General features: G+C 35.5%; 1 protein-coding gene across 1 annotated transcript; it reads left to right on the top strand.

Annotated features, from left to right (window-relative positions):
• Positions 1–7,086: 7,086 nt before the first annotated feature.
• LOC117327584 (steroid 17-alpha-hydroxylase/17,20 lyase-like) lies at positions 7,087–14,510 on the top strand. Its single transcript, XM_033884638.1, has 6 exons — positions 7,087–7,929; positions 9,646–9,732; positions 9,928–10,134; positions 10,336–10,505; positions 10,673–10,776; positions 11,864–14,510. The coding sequence occupies exons 1-6, from the start codon at positions 7,222–7,224 to the stop codon at positions 12,097–12,099; spliced, it is 1,512 nt and encodes a 503-aa protein (XP_033740529.1). The 5' UTR covers positions 7,087–7,221; the 3' UTR covers positions 12,100–14,510.
• Positions 14,511–18,123: the final 3,613 nt, after the last annotated feature.

Genomic DNA, 18,123 nt, shown 5'->3' with positions numbered 1-18,123 from the left:
GACGTGAAAAGGGTATGGATAACATGCCAGATCACGCGGTTTTGTTCCGGGTACTCCGGTTTCCTCCCGCGGGAAAACATCCCGTGCGCTTCCGCCAAGATTAATTAATATAAGTTTATTTAACTTATTTCGCAATTGTCGTCAAATAGATAAAGTTAACATTTAAGTGGTGTCGAACAATTTGAATTATATGAGTTTACAAGATATCATTTTAATTATTAGATTCCGTTTACAACATTTTTTGAGATGTCTCTTTTTAATAAATGCTAATTCTGCTTGCAAGATTGATACAGTTATTCTTCGCCTATCTCTCTATGGTACCCTGCCCACTCTAACAAACCCTGATCTGTTTTCTTAGACTTGCTGCATGAGCAACGCCAAGCATCTCTGTAAAATTGGCAGTTGCGTATGTAAACCTAGACAAAAAGCTAGCTGCGGCTTACCAACTCGAAAAAATGAGAATTTCATTGAATTCACTAGTGATCCGGGTTTGATTTGTTGCGGTGTCATAGGAAGCTTATACAGACCTATGATGTAGTTATGTACATGTACATATGTATATGATACACAAATGGAACCTTGATACATATATTTTGTCTGTATCATAGTTCATCATTGTGTGGCCATGAGATGTCATGGATAGTTTATGGCTGTTTCAGTGTACCAAGGTCGATTTCGGCTTATAAGCAGTGAAATGTACAATAGCATGTGTAACGTAAGCGTCTATCACAAAACAGTACTAAGGAAAGGAACCTGGTGTAGAAAATTCACCTAAGATCTACATGAATGTGTACAAAGGATGCAGAAACTAAAAATACAAGTAGAAATCCTGCCTAGGATCTATATGAATTGTCACAACGGGTGCAGGAACTAAAAATACTTGGTGTAGAGATTCCGCCCAAGATCTACTGGAATGCGTACAAAGGGGTGAAGAAACTAAAAAAAACCTTCGTGTAGAAATTCCACCTAAGATCTTTATGAATGAGTACAAAGGGATGTAGAGACTAAAATTACTTGATGTAGAAATCCCGCCTGAGATCTACAGAAATGCGTACAGGGGTGGAGAAATAAAAATAAAAACATCGTCCATGTACCATGCTTTCTTAAAGCGTACACCTAAAATAAATATAAATGCTTCAAATGTATCTGGTCGCCATCGGCTATTTTGCCTATTATGAAAAAAACTTAATAAGCTTAATGTTTATGTTTAAGTAAGCTGTCTTTGGGATACTGCCAGTATTCTTTGTCTAGATGACCTATATTTGTTTCTTTATTGTATGTATGTAGACAGCTACAGACGATCACAATGAGGTGTGGTTAAGGGATTTCAAGTGTTCTTATAAGGTCACCTCAATTCCTGATACTAAATATATAGAAACGTTGTATACCTAAGGTAATGCCACCGTAAAGATATATAAAAATAGAAGCAATAAATATGTAGGACAACAACAGGTTCACGCTGTCGAAATAAAGACTTGATTATAACTACAAATCGAAAGATTTGGAGACCCTTGTAAAGTACACGGAGACTATGACCTGGTATTTTCGAGGGTAAGCCTCTTGTGGTATACACCCTTCGTGTAAGGTCAAGTTAAGGTAGTATCACAATATCACATGGACACACCGAGACAATGGAATCACATGTTATCTGGCTCATGACCAGAGTTCTTCTATTCATGGTTGTATTTCTCACAAGTTTTTGCGCCAACATTTTAATACATCGCCGTAATTCTGATGGCTAAGGAACGTCAGAAATTAAATAATATGCGTAGTTTTCATTAGAGTTATTATGTAACGAAAAAACACAATTAACTGTCGGTGAACTGCAGTCATCACGTATACAGCTTAGTGATGAAATCTCGCTGTTGTCTCGCTGTTTGTAAGGAGAGTTTCTAGTATCAATGATAATTAAGTTAATGAGGGTCGGCACGATGGTCAATACATTTTCATTACCTGTTATCTTCTATATGAAATCCTTGAAATGGCTAAAAGTGAAATAAGACTTGTCAAGTCATTGTTTTCATAATGCGACCAATAACATTACATAAGTGTATCATTGTTTTATCTATTTATTGTTTTATCTATGTATTGTTTTATCTATGTATTGTTTTATCTATGCATTGTTTTATCTATGCATTGTTTTATCTATGTATTGTTTTATCTATGTATTGTTTTATCTATGTATTATTTTGTCTATGCATTGTTTTATCTATGTATTGTTTTGTCTATGTATTGTTTTATCTATGTATTGTTTTATCTATGTATTATTTTATCTATGTATTGTTTTGTCTATGTATTGTTTTATCTATGTATTGTTTTATCTATGTATTATTTTGTCTATGTATTGTTTTATCTATGTATTGTTTTATCTATGTATTGTTTTATCTATGCATTGTTTTATCTGTGCATTGTTTTTTCTATGCATTGTTTAATCTATGTATTGTTTTATCTATGTATTGTTTTGTCTATGTATTATTTTGTCTATGTATTGTTTTGTCTATGTATTATTTTGTCTATGTATTGTTTTATCTATATATTGTTTTGTCTATGTATTATTATTTTGTCTATGTATTGTTTTATCTATGCATTGTTTTATCTAAGTATTGTTTTATCTATATATTTTATGTCTGGGCATGCCAGATCACAGTATAGTATCGATGTTGAGCATTAAACAAGGACTATTTACTAAGTGTGTTTATTTTTTATTTTGTTTGTTTAGTCAGAAGAGATAAAGCAGATCCTTCCTCGCTTGGATGACTTGTATTAGAAAGGAAAGGAGAGTTAGCCAAGGGAGAGTGGAACTCCTAATGCTGCAAGGGATGAGCAGACGTTGGTGGATTGATTCTATGTTCCATCAATATTGTATTTGATTTTCAATGCATCGCATTTCAAGGACATGCAGCGGGTAGGAGTGAGTGTATCATTTTCCATTCCCGATGAACAGGGTTGTCTACACTTTAAAATGGCACCATGCGAGGCTATTAAAATATGTAATTTAACATCAGTATATAAAACTCAAGTATGGCATGTACAGTGTGTAGTGGTGAAACATTTCGGATTTCTTTAAATGTACATTTAAACTAATTTAGTCATATGTATATATACACAATGCGTTCATCAGTAGTCAGATACAATATAGTTTAAATGACGAACCGGATGTTGCGAATTGTTCAGATTCCGTAATATGTTGTCAACATCTGTATCCTGGTTCGTTCCTACTCCGTAGGGAATTAAAACTAACCACGTTGACCACGTATATATATTTAGGATGTTTTTATTAGTCATTTAATACGATTGTATCTCCATTCCCTTTATAGCACTAACACGTCAATGGCTACGCTTCATAACATTTAATCAATCGTTCACGCTATATTTCACGAAACATGAGGTAATAAAACGTTATTATCAAGTGTTTTTGGTCACGTTTAGAGTGTGAGAAGTGAAAGATGATAGTCACAAGATCCTGGTTCTCCACTGGCATCAACAAAATCAATGATTCATGTTATGTCAGAATAGACGTCATTGTTGCTAAGCGTTATTTTTTTCCATAGAGTAAAAATAAATTTTCATTATGATATTATTTTTTAAAATTTATATTTGGCGATATACATGTAATATTGTTCAATTTCAACAAGGAAGTATATTGATTAAAACAGTCGCCAAACAAATAGGCATTTGAAAATAATCAAATGCAACAAAGACACGCCAAACTCGAGAGGTACATCGACACTTGGATGTAGAATAGTTGAACAATATCGTCATGGTGTTTCAGTAGGGTTGTAAGCCAAAATGGTGATGGATGAGTTTACGAACCGAAACATTATATCTATAATGAAATACATAGTTTTTTTATATCTTTTTGAGAGACAAAATACGTATAACCACATTATTACCAAATGTGTTACCATCTCAATTCCAATTTAATTACAGCGAAATTGGTATTGGGAGAAAATGAATAAAACATGTCCTGTCCATACGTGTAGCATTTGCAACATCCTAGATAGTATTTTATTCGACCACCGGAGAGCAATGTTCTTTGTAAATATTTACTTGCTAAGGTCATAAACATTGACCGACCAAAATATCTACACATACGCATAAGTAACTGTCAGTTTGTACACTAGCAACAGGCAAAGTGTTATCATGCCAAGCCGACATGCCGTGAAATGGAATAAAGGAATGCTATCCCTTTCTGACGTCAAGTGTGTATAATGTTTCTTTAAAAATGCTTTTATGACGTCATTTGTGCATACCGATTGAGGCTAACGGTCTTTTTTTTTGTGTCGAATTGTACGAGTAGCGTAGCACGTGCGCATATATAGATGCTAAGATGCAATTGAACCCATCACATGCTTTCGACTGTGACGCCACAAAGTACAGACTAGACTCGCCGTCAAAACAAATCACGTAGCTAAGTCAAACAGAGTTCATACATGTAAACACGCGTCGTATATAACACTTTCTCTCATGAGCCTCTGTGTTAATATTGCCTTTGTTCATATTTTATTGTTACAGTTTTAATTACACTCAGAGACAAGAAATAAATCTAATGTTTTGAACAGCATATCATATGCAGCTGAGTTGTAAGTGTCTTCCTGCAAAATATTGTTCTTATCACTGAGTGGCCGCAGAATGGCCCAAATTGGCACCCTTCATTGGAATCGCCCTCCTTTATAATCTGTACTTATTTTGCACAGAAACCTCGAATAGTATCAGTTTAAATAGTATTTGTCTAAAGATCATCTTTACTGTTTAACACAATTGTATTTTGGTATATTTACCGGTCAAATGTTTTCGTTCGTTCATCAGAAAACTTTGTGTTCTGTAGGTCCTGGTTATTTTTGTGGTAGTGTTTGGTGCTTTAAATCAGTATTTTCTTATCTTTATATCGGTGATGCTACAGTGCAAATTGACATACAATTAAGGTAACATAGGCTCTTTATTATGAAATATATGAATATATAATTATAAACAATTAATCAGAATTTACACATATCTAGATGTTCTTTTGGGGGGCTAACCCACGTTTATAATACACTAACAGATGTAAACAATTATCCATTTTATGCTGACAACCGACACTTAAAATGCAGAAAGGTGTTAATCCCATACATAGATAATGCATCATGTGAATATAGGATCAGTATAACATATTGTGTAGGCGTGTGATGACCCCTTTTACGGTTTTATCAACTGTTAAATAAACACAGATAGTAGCGTGTGTACATATACCTGGTCAAAGTTTATTCTCCTAACATTTTAGCTAGGTAGGCAAATTTGGTATGTCCATTACTCTTAAACTTTCCAGTTGATTCATTGAGAGACTCGTCCAATCAGTTGGCATGTCAATTTCAACATACCTGGTAGTAATTGGAAGACTATACCCGAGAATGGGCAAAATGGAGGTAGCTGATTTAAATTCACTTTCGAAATATATTAATTTATCAAGGCCATATTTCACAAAGGAATTAGCAGCTTGAAAGCCAAGACACATACCTGTGTTGCCTTTGTGCTTGTAGATGTAGCATCGCATATAAGACGTATTGTCTTAAAAAACCTAAACATTTCAATAAAGCATGACGTTAACTTGAACCATTCAAAAGTGGCTGATAGAGGAAGCAACACCAAGCAGCTGTTAAGCTGACTGGGTCTAAATCGAGACGAGGGGACCCATAGGTTTTATCCATACATAGTGAAGCCGAAAAAGACGTGATGATTTCACTACAATCACCTACTTCACACTTCAGTGTATGTATACTTCACTGATCATTTGTCTAATGACGGTGACAAAGTGTAGTCAATGAAACGTCAGACTTAAATCAAGTGTTGACTGTGATATACCTTTCACTATATATATATACATACATCATGTATCGATCTGAAGACGATTTACATATTTTTGTTAAAAGTCACAAACATTCCCATGCTTGCTGTTTGTGTCAAATATGCAATATATTATTAAGATAAAAAGTTTAATATCTAAATTTGTATACATAATATCTTCATCTTGATTACCCACTCGCCAACAAGAATGGAAAACAAAAATCCCAAAATTTGTATATTCGCTCAGGAAGTCTATTATTATATTGAACACGTTTATAATGTTCTTTGAAAAACATGATTTTCCAGATGAAATTTAATTTGAAAAGCTAAATGCGCTATAGAGCTTTGGCCAATCGAATGCTTCAGTACTCGCCACCATTCCTTTGCAAACGAAATCGTTACCGTTCTATTTTTGTGTACATTGGCCTAAATACCAATCTGTTTCTTCCCAGAAGGTATACAATCAAGCTTTGATATTTTTGTTTAGAATTTTAGCTTTGTAAGCAGAACAAATTTTGTTATAACGTTGAATGCGTGTAGAATTAACTTTATATTCCGCATGATGACCGTGAACAAATGGCCAATACAGATTCATTCTTTGAGAGATAGGCTGATATTGATTTTGAGAAAACATCTGTGAAGACAGCGCGATTGAGTACCATTATTGTGTAAAGCTGCCTGTACTGTGACTGTTTAGGCCACTGAGTTACTTTAGGTCATCTTCATGTAATCATAGATCAGTTTCCGGAACATACATCAGCAGGACTTTGTGTCCTACATATGTCGAATATTTGCGTGTATTTGTAAAGCAGTAGCTAAAAATAAATATATCCTTTTATGTTCCCAACACTAATTTCATGCATCAGTTATCTGTTCCGTAATAGACACTGAGTGTACCGAAGCCTTGTTAACAGCAACTAATGGCATTAGGGAACGTATTACTGTAACGTCTATAATAAAATAAAAATATTCATAATAAAACTGAAGTAATGTTTGTATATCGATATGTTAATGATAACAGATGTGAAATAGAAGGACGTTTTATGCCGTTATTGAGAAAATATTAAGCGGGAAAGGAACTGGCTGCCCGCAATGCTTTCTTCAGACTGGCCTTGCTAATATACACTTCGTCCCAGTGACCTAGAGAGGCGACGAACCAATGTTTGTAAACACAAGTCACGTGGCCATACGTAGTAAGTAGGAGTGTCTGTCGGTACATAAACAAACCCTCGTGGCTTTACAACCATAGTAAGGAGGAAGACACACGCATGTGTACATATCGTGTTCGGAATAACAGAATAAGGTTTTGACGAAAAAAAAGGCAGTATATGTTCAAGAAGTGATAGTTATCTTAGTAAAAATTTATTTTAACTTTATTAGAAAAATTCGGCAAACAAGATGGGCATGCTTGAACGATTTCTACACAATTTGGATATGTCGACTGTTTTAGTTTCGCTGGTTGGTTTCCTGTCGACTTATTGGTTACTGCAACTGTATCGGAAACCACGGTTCCCTCCGGGTCCAATGGCTTGGCCTCTTATTGGGAACATGCCACAGATATTTGGAAAGGCACTCCATCTGGCCCTGACCAGTCTAGGCGAGCAATACGGGCCGCTCGTCTGGTTAAAAATGGGAGGAGAGAATGTTTTGGTGGTTAACACTATTGATTCTGCAATCACAAGTTTCGTTCGACAAGGTCGAGTATTTGCTGGTAGACCGAAACAACGCAAGACTGTTGAAGTTCTTCTTGGCAAGGGTAAAGACATTGTAATGAGTGATGCTGGACCCGACTTGAAGTTTCACAGGAAAATTGTACACTCGTTCTTGTCCTCGCAGACACGAGGTGGTAAGCTTCACCTAGAAAATATGATCATTTTCGAAACGGAGAGTTTGAGTGACAAACTGGCAAAGGTGTGTAAGAAGGGCGAGTCATTTGATCCCAAACTTGACATATCCAGAGTCGTTGCTAACGTGTTATGCATGTGCATTTTGGACCGGCGATTCGAGGACGTTGACGATGCCTTTCTCGATCAGCTTAATATTATTCAAGATATTGTGGACAACATAGAGAGTTTCAATATTGTTGACGTATTTCCATTTCTTGAGGTATGTATATCTAGCAGTTTCGTATTTTAATTCATTCTTTTCTGTAGCATTATATACTTGTGTTTACTATGTTACCGTAGCCGATGCCATGGATCTTCAGCTTTATATGGACATAAAGTGTCCAACGAGTAATTAATACACCTACCATTTTCTATTTCTACACGACTGAAACAACACGTTGATGTTAACACACTGATAAGACTGTAAGAGAGTGTCGGAGTACAAAATGATGTTTTGTTTTTGTTTTTGTTTTTTGCAAAACATTTATTTCATTTTCTACAGAAAGCCTTATGGGCTGCCATAGCGTATTTGATTCTGGCATTTATTTACTTTTATGCGCATATAAAGTTTTCTATGGTTTCGTTGGAGTACCAAGGTTGGGCAGTTTGGCTTTTCCGTCGTAACGTTGGTGTGTGACCTAGTTAGCTCGGCATGAATGTGTACCAGTTGAATAGAACATTCTCGGTGGCTGTTATCAAATTCAGAGGGTGTGTAAAGTACACTAACGATGATTGGTTGCAATGCTGGAAGTCCAAAGGTCACATTCCTTACATTCTTAAATACCAAGATCCTTCATTTACACTCCAGGAGACAAACAACTTTCCTTTCCTTGAGTGTAACGAAATGTTTAGCAGAAAGTAGGTGCTTCGGTATGTATTTAGTACACGTTTTAACGTACACATGTATGCTTGTTTTGGCAGGTCCATTCAGTAAAAGTATCTGCTTACACAAGATATGTTAATATACTAGGATGGGGTTTTAAGGATGGGAAGCTTGCCCGATAGTAAATAGGGTGACACTGCCCCGCACTCTATTGCACTGAGCGGTCTTTGACATCAGAACGGGCATCATGTTTACCGCCCCCAGACTGTACCCAGACTATCACGTAGACCATCGTATTAACATATTACAGTGACCATCTTCTCTAATTACCGTTTTGTAACATATCGTATACAATACTGGATGCAAGGTTCTTCAGGTTACTATCCCTAAGCAATAATAATGATGTAATATGGACCATAGCGACCGGTTGGTATGCTAAAAACTCGTTTTCACTTTAAACCTAGCTGCTTCCTATCATATTCCTGGCCAACTGCCAAATTTTTGACGCTATGAAAGACTCTTTCCGCAATTAGTTTGTTGTTTTTGTATAACCGTCTGTTAGGCTTGTCATTGTTTCTATAATTAAATAAAACATAGGCAGTAAAATAATGCCTATCTTCACACGTGGCATAAGTCATCGTGTTGTATTCTAGCACTTCGTTATTATGAAATGTCATCTCATCATCAACGAAATCGACATGCTATGAAGTATGAATAGGGAGCAGAAAGTGTGTAACACACTGGGTTAATGTCTTTGGAAACGTGCCAAATAGTCTCGTGTTGATATGTGCTCCTCACAGCAATGTATACCAGGTACATTATGTAGGGCCTTGGATACTACTTGTAGGTCACAGATATCATAATCTCAGTACATTCATATGTATTGTTAGCATTTACATAATTAAAAGTACAGGTATCTTATATATAATAGTATCAAATAAGTATCGCCATTTACAATTTCTTGTACATTTACAAAGTCTTGTGAAATGTCACATGATTATACTACATGAAACTGAGATACATTCAAGACATATAACTATAAGATCAGTTATATATTCTTGCAACACACGGTGATTTCATCGTATATAATGCATGGTCTGTTTCTGTCCTCAGAGATTCCCTATTCCAAGCTGGCGCCGCTTCCTGGACAGTCTGAAGCGAAGGGACCAATGGCTTTCCCAAGTCATATCAGAACATAGGGTAAGTACATGTATGACGTCATATAGGATAACTGAGTACGGAAATAGCATTAACCACATGTAATTAAAGTATCAGACTAAATATCATGAAAATACTAATATGACAACCTTACAAGATATGTGGGGATGTATCAGTTTTATATGAGTGAACGTCTCCGGTTTGGGCGATGAATTAAAGAAAATGTGTTTGTTGCAGGAAACTTTGAGTGACAACAATCGTGATTTACTTGACATCTTGCTGAAGGAACAGCAGGAAGCTCGGAATGAAGGGGACAACGAACGTTTGGCTCTTCTCAGTGACGTCAGCATCGGCCATATTGTTTATGAATTGTTCGGCGGTGGAATCGAATCTACAACCATGGCGATTCTTTGGTTTATTATCTACATGATAAGGAATCCACAGGTAGGTTTAGGCCATATATATTTAGAGAATCACGATAGGTATAACGTCTTGCTATAGGAGATGTTGTTCTCGTCTGATTCAAAGTTCTGTTTAGTATCCGTTATTACTTTTTTTATGTAGTTTTAGAATGAATGTTGGTGCTTTATACACGCTATTTACGTTAGTTTATATAGCGACCTTTACACATATGTTTGTTTACAGTGGCAGAAACGAATTTATGAGGAAATTCACAGCGTATCGGACCAAAACACATTACCGAAACCATTTGACCGTTCGCGTTACCCCGTTCTGGAGGCCACCATTAAGGAGACACTTCGTATGGCAGCCGTCTTACCTGTTGGCTTCCCCCACAGGACTATGGAGGATACACAGTGAGTAAACAAACATATCACAGCAATTGTATAACTTATTATTTATTCTATATATATCGAGATAAATCATTGATACTTTGATGAGGTATATACCTAACATGTTGATGTTAAAAATATATATCATTCTAGACCATTGTGTTTAACAATTAAACGCCTTTCATCCATAGACTTTCTGGATTCCATGTCCCTAAAGACACCATGGTACTGATGAACGTCTGGGCTATTCACCATGACGAGCAAGCTTGGCATGATCCGTACTACTTTAACCCCGGTAAGTAGATCGCACTGATAATGCGTAAATCATTAATACATTATATTTACATTTTGGTGGCAAAGCCACGATACAAACTAAGTAAAAAGATTTGCAGTATATGTGACCATGCATAATTGACACCCAAAACGTGACATCAATCCATGCCGCGCATGAATATATTCACCCACCGGAACTACATGTAACTAACATAAATCGTTTTTTATGTTAATAAAAAAGTATCAAAAAGACATTTTATACAATATTGTTACACAAATAATAAAAAAAACATTGAACAGACTGTGTTTATTTCGTATTATTTCAATGCACTTTTTTGTTTGCCAATCTGCACATGACAAATGAATTTTGAAAAAAATAGGCTGTTTTATTTGTCGAACCCCATTGACGAAATCGCTGAATATTGGCATTTTTTATGCTAATTTTCAAATATAACAAAACGAATATGTCGAGAATGTAAATATAAGCATTAAACTGTCTTTTTTTTTTGGTGACTATGGTCGATATAGATGCCAGAGCTTTGCGAACAACGTCATATTGTGCGCTAGCACAATATGACATGGTTGTTCATAGATGTCTTTTTTTCATAGACACACAAAAAAGACAATTTAATCCTTAAATTGAATTCGACGAAAATCATTCCAGTGTGGTTCGAGTTGTTAACCCAATGCTTATTGTTAAAATGCATGTAGTGGCTTTTCGAAATGTGACGTCCAAATGTTTAATTTCGATACAGCGTCGAATCCGGCCTCGTGTGTTTCGGAAACTAATCAATGACCCTTAATATCTCTTTATATAGTTTGAACTAGTTTAAACTTGATCCTTTTCAGAATTTCATTCCGTCCCCAAAAATAGCGGGAAATATTAACCTTTTAAGATAACAAATTTTCAGTATTCCCTGGGGAGTTTATTGTTGTTCGATCTAGAAAAGCTTGAACGTTCAAAATCATGAAAGGATTGTAGCGTTACCTAAATATGTACTTGTCTGTAAATTATAAGATGCAAGATCAATTTAAGCTATATTATAATAGTTTTGGAGTTGCTTATCTTTTACATATGCACATTATAATGTTAATGATTCTCTTTCCAGGCCGCTTCCTTGATGAATGTCCGGGAGAGAGGTACAGTTACCTACCGTTCGGGATAGGAAACCGTGTGTGCCTCGGATCTTCTATTTCTAAAATGGAAATATTCATGTACTGCGCATGTCTCCTCTCCAAGTACGAGCTTACTTGTCCGGATGGAGAACCACTGCCGGATGTGACGGGCATTCCTGGACTGACACTGAGACCAAAACCGTTCAAGATCAAGCTAATTGAGAGGTAAACTAACAGTACCTCTCTCTGAAGTCAGAACTGAATGGTGAACGCATTTACCATGATATCAGATTCCTCAGTTTCTTGACAAGCGCCGCGATTCCGCCAGTAAGCATTTCCATTGGAAAACGCCAGATCGATTCCGCAGCGAAACAGAGGAATGTAAACCACAGCAACAACAGGAATGGAACTGTGATATTTTAAATCGATTCAATTGCCCTGTTTAAGATTTAAGACTTGGCACCAATTTTGGTTTAGATGTCATATCAGATCCTCGGGGGCTACTTTGATAGGCTATTTTTAAGTCCCAATAGCTGTCACCATGCCATTGACAAAACGTTTGCTTTTAAGATCGTCTAAGAAAGACTAGATTTTATTATTTTGTCTTATGCCTAGGATCAAGATGTAAATGGTTTATTTTATATGTGGCAAATCCATCTTGTACAATGAACATGTATACAAAGATTTTAGATTTTGTGAAATTAACACCACTTCTGCGTTATGTTTATTTGAACAAAGCGTTGTTATTACTTTAATTATTTTAACTGCGATAATCGTTGAAATGTTGTGCTTAAGATTATAAGTATTTAACCATTAACTTTATATAGCATAAACGAATATACCATGAATAATGTCAAACCATTTATTCCTTCCGAGTAGTGCGAATGTTAAAGTAAAATTGTGCTCATGTACGTTTTTGTTCCTCTACCTACTGCATTATGCATACCTATCCCAAACTAATCTATGTTTGCCAGTCGGATTTGGGGGGAAAATGCACTGTCTGTGTGTTATTACCACGTGAAAGTTTGGCACGATTCCAACTATATTAAATTGGTACACGCATTTAGGTCACCGTGCAACTTGGTCGATTGTTTACATCTGTGTATCACCAGTGTAGAAAGGGCATAAAATACACACATATATATCTATAAACATGTATATATATAACAAGGAAAATAGTTTCCAGATAGGGGAAGTGTATCACGGTACAGTGTGTCTACTGACACAACTCGTCAACATCTGCGGTTTATACACTACTAGATATAAAAGAATGCGGCGCTCTCTTTTGATCTATGTGCTTGTTGAAGTTTGTCTGTTTGTGTACGGCAATTTAGGTAGTGGTATGTACGTGCTGATGAAAACTACCGAAGAGACTAATTAATTACAACAAATACGTTCAGCAAAAATTAATAAAAATCTGGGGATAATTATCCCTAATGAGCCAGTCTTCATCCCCTTGCCTAAGTCAAGGATGTGTATTAAATGTATGTTACATAGTTATTACCATCAATAAGTTTTGTGTATAGATAGTATTTATGTTTCTCATTTTGAATACACCTAATATTGGTTCTCTGTTCTGCTGTTGTTCAAACTCGCAGTGTAGCTAATTGCATTATTGTCGACATGTTGGCTAGCTGGTAAATACAGACGCATCGGGTTTTGGATGAATGGCATGTATATCACCTAAATATTTGTCTAAGACTCACCTTTACGATTGTTATATGATAGGAACTTGACCTAAATATTTCTCTCTCTTTTATTTGATCCCAAATCAGTAATGCTAATAATCACACAAAAGAAATCACTTTAAAAGGTCAACACAAAAGCTTCATAAACGAACGCAGAGCTTCACGTTAAAGTTTTGTAAAGTGATTTAAGGAGATCATTGATAAACAGTTTGGAAACTGAATGACTGTTAAATATCTGTCTTAATATCAAATCGACAAAGTAGTTAGAATAAGGGTGCTTCACCTGTGTATTATGCTGATGGTTGTCGTTATAATAATACTAGAATCCGTCCATTTTTTACCATAAGATTATTGTAATATTCATGTTATTATGTAACTGCACATACGGATGAAATGTGCTTCAGAAGCAATGTCTTGCAATGATATGAACCTTCAAAGAATCATGGACTCGATAGGACAACAGGACACTCTTAATTGTTGTATATATATCGTTTGTACATGTATGTTAAGGTTATATGTGCAATATGTCATATATCATGTCTGTATATAATTACGTCATTATTACAGTCAGGAAGTGCAAAGAAAACCTTTATATTTCGGAACTCAAAAAAGATCACATCAAAAGAATTGCTTAAGTAAAATAATAAATACAGGAAAACAAATAACTTCAATGTTTCGGGATAGAGCTAGTCCCCGGTGATTGAATCAGAAGTTAAATAAGACAATGTGTTGTACTGTATATAATGTAAAAAGGTTTATTACAAATAATCATACTTCTATCCTGTTAAGTTTATATACATTGTTATTAACTGTTTGTTTAGTATTGTAGTATTTATACTTTATTATATAAGTGTTAACCCTCGTCTATGATGTAATACTTTCTTATTATGTATACTTTATCATTACTGTTTTGTTGTTCAGCCCTATTGAAATAAAGCAGCTAAATTACGTATACAATTTTAATGGTGATTTTATTCAGAGATACATTGTTGGAAAGCGATTTTGTTGACGAACTAAACAACAGGAGTACTGAAGGATACAAAAGGTCGATGCCGTACATGATTGTATCAAAGTCCACACAAATATCGAGACGTTGTCAAGAAGAATCATCAAACAAAAGTGTAGCTCAGGAACACACAATACAAAATTACGATAACAAAAACCTACTATTTTTTTCAAAACGAACAAAAATTAAAATTGAAATCAATTCCTGTTTTAAAACAAAAGTCGATTTAAAATGTTACAGAAGCAAGAGCAAGAACATTTCGTGATAATAATTTTGATTGTAACAAAGAAATCGATGGGAAACTGGTGTTTATGAAATCATGATAAAACATCTCAGTTTCTAACGTGAAGAGTAAAAAACTGAACATTTCCGGAGAAGAATAAAATGATAAAAGCGTAAAGGGCAATAATTCGCATAGAATCATACATCGTACTTACCGAAATTAAAAGAGTTCCGTTCAATCAATGTTTTAATGTAAAGAGACAGACGGACGGACAACGACATATCATACTCCCACCAAGATAACAACATGTCTTTTTGGTGAATAATTTTTTTGAAGAATACCGGAATGCAGACGAATTACCAAAAAAAGGAACAGAAGTAATATATATTCTATAAATGGAAAACGTTGAGCCAATAGGTAGTCTATTTAAAACATGAATTTTGAAAATGAAATGATAATATAAGGATATATTACTAAATACACGTGTGTTTCATACATTCATAACAATATGATTATATCGTAAAACCATATACAAATATAACGCCAATATAATGTCTAACTAGCATAACCAATCAAGTATCGGTCATGCATGGAGTGACTATATTAACACACAACAACAACTTGTTCGTATAACCCTGTTCGTGGCCAATCTATGTGTGATTAGAATCGCCATGTGTAAATGTAGGATATGACATCACCTTTCCTCGCCTCCTAGACTCTATTTGGTGATGGTTACACGAAATAATGCTCCATATCTCGTGATTGTCCTAATACAAACATAAAAGAAACCGTTTTATTACATTTTTACCACAGATCTATCGAAAATGATTCATTCTATAAAATTGATCATTTAACCAGAGAAAAAATGTCACTTTTTCTGAAATTTTTCACGTTCACTAATGAAAAATATTACTTTTATTGATTTGACCAATCAGACATTACTTACAAACGACAATGGGGAAAATTAAAATTTGCATATAGCTCTCCGTCTGTTATATGACGTCAGAATGCAAAAAAAAAACCACAAGATAGCAAGAATTCTAGGAGAGATTGAGCTGATATTTGATATTTTTCGTGCTACGCATTTCAAAATACATGATGTATTAGCCACACTAAAATATTTGGTATTACTGAAGACACTGTGGTATATTATATATCTTCTATGTCACTATGACATGAATCTGCCAATCTTCATAATTACTTAATGATATGCTACAAACTAATTTGGGATTTAATCTGAAATTTAGTTGTGAAATAATTGAAGGAAGCAACGCGTTCTAAATAAAAGCAGGAAATATATGGCAAACGCAGTTCCATATCGAGTAACCAGGAGAATACAAAAAATGATGGGCGGCCATGGCTTGATGGCGTTAAAGAGGCGAATTTATGTTTTGTAATTGTTTTATGGTTTTTGCATAACGATACTTATCACACAACCGAGTCATAGTTGTAACACTTAGGCTACTTTCCCTTCTGGAATTCTTTACTTTGGTCCCCAGCATCACTGACGAGTTCTAGAACGGCGGAATAGCTTTATGGTGCCCCCAGCATCACTGAGGAGTTCTAGAACGGCGGAATAGCTTTTGGTGCCCCTAACATCACTGACGAGTTCTAGAACGGCGGAATAGCTGTATGGTGCCCCTAACATCACTGACGAGTTCTAGAACGGCGGAATAGCTTTATGGTGCCCCTAACATCACTGACGAGTTCTAGAACGGCGGAATAGCTGTATGGTGCCCCTAACATCACTGACGAGTTCTAGAACGGCGGAATAGCTTTATGGTGCCCCTAACATCACTGACGAGTTCTAGAACGGCGGAATAGCTGTATGGTGCCCCTAACATCACTGACGAGTTCTAGAACGGCGGAATAGCTGTATGGTGCCCCTAACATCACTGACGAGTTCTAGAACGGCGGAATAGCTTTATGGTGCCCCTAACATCACTGACGAGTTCTAGAACGGCGGAATAGCTGTATGGTGCCCCTAACATCACTGACGAGTTCTAGAACGGCGGAATAGCTGTATGGTGCCCCTAACATCACTGACGAGTTCTAGAACGGCGGAATAGCTTTATGGTGCCCCTAACATCACTGACGAGTTATAACAGAACAAAACAGCTAAGACGTCGCCAGAATTAATGACGAGTCCTAGTAGAACGAAATAGCTTTATAGTGTCGCTAACATCATTGCCGAGTGATAGAAGGAGGGAATAGCTTTATGATGTATCTAGCACGATTGACGAGTTTTAGATGGTCGAAATACTCTTTATGATATCCCTAACATCACTGAATAGTTATGAAGGGCCGAATCAGCTTAATTAAAACACTAAAATCAATTACGAGTCCTAGAAGGACGAAACAGCTTGATGATGTCCCTTACATCACTGATGAGTCCCAAAAGGACGAAGCAGTTTTATGGTGTTCCTAGAATCACTGACGAATCTTAGAAGGAAGAAACAGCATTATTATGTCCCTAGCATAGCTGACGAGTCCTAGAATGACGAAACAGATGTATGATCCATTTATTGCTAAATTCATATTTGAAACAAACTATTTATTTTGCACAATCCTCACACATTGCATTCATTGTAATAAATATTTACATTTGCTCCACATTTCCCCATTGACACAATGCTAAGAGGCAGTTGCCGCCATACGCCTATAACACCCAGTGCCTCAGGCTATAACACCAAGTGGGTCATGTGACATTAAAAAAGGCGGGATTTTTTTGTTTAGTTTTTTTTTTAAAGGTGACAAATATAGTAAGACAATGTAAATATGAGTATTGAACAGTGGTTTTAATGTTGTTATACATGTAGCATGGAAACCCGTATGGAAACCCTAACGAGTTCCCATGCCATTTGCCCACCATATATCTTGCTGCCATATCGACTATAACAACATTAAAACCACTGTTCATTGCTTAAATAAACACATGTTTATCAACAACTAGTGGAGCTAAAATTGTTTCAAATCAGACGGCACGACTTTTATCATGCATTGTGTTGTTACAGAAGACAAAGGGATGACGTGAAAATAAATAAAGCCTTTATTTATTTATCTATTTATTTTTTATCATTATCATATTTTGAAAATATTTTGTTACTAGACTATTTCCACAATTTGATGAAAAGAACCTTGCATTTCTCTTCATTCCATATAAGATTTATGAAAACTAGTGTTAGATATTTATATTTAATCGAGCTTCTTGCGAACTGAAATGAAGAAAGAAATACCATGAATTTCATTAATTATATGAAAACGAATATAAAATTTTCTATAAAATGTTATACAAACATACTTCGTTCGCAGTAAACAACATCTACAGTAAGTCTA

The sequence above is a fragment of the Pecten maximus genome, chromosome 5 (assembly GCF_902652985.1).
Source record: "Pecten maximus chromosome 5, xPecMax1.1, whole genome shotgun sequence".
NCBI classification, from domain to species: Eukaryota; Metazoa; Mollusca; class Bivalvia; order Pectinida; family Pectinidae; genus Pecten; species Pecten maximus.
The sequence above is the reverse complement of the archived record's forward strand: the minus strand, read 5'-3'. Positions and strand labels throughout refer to the sequence as shown.

Bases quoted from the DNA above. Each gene is read 5' to 3' on its own strand.
- LOC117327584 (XM_033884638.1), top strand. From the start codon at position 7,222: ATGGGCATGCTTGAACGATTTCTACACAATTTGGATATGTCGACTGTT. The intron at 7,930-9,645 runs GTATGTATATCT...TTCTGTCCTCAG, and splicing joins ACGTATTTCCATTTCTTGAG to AGATTCCCTATTCCAAGCTG. The intron at 10,777-11,863 runs GTAAGTAGATCG...TTCTCTTTCCAG, and splicing joins TCCGTACTACTTTAACCCCG to GCCGCTTCCTTGATGAATGT.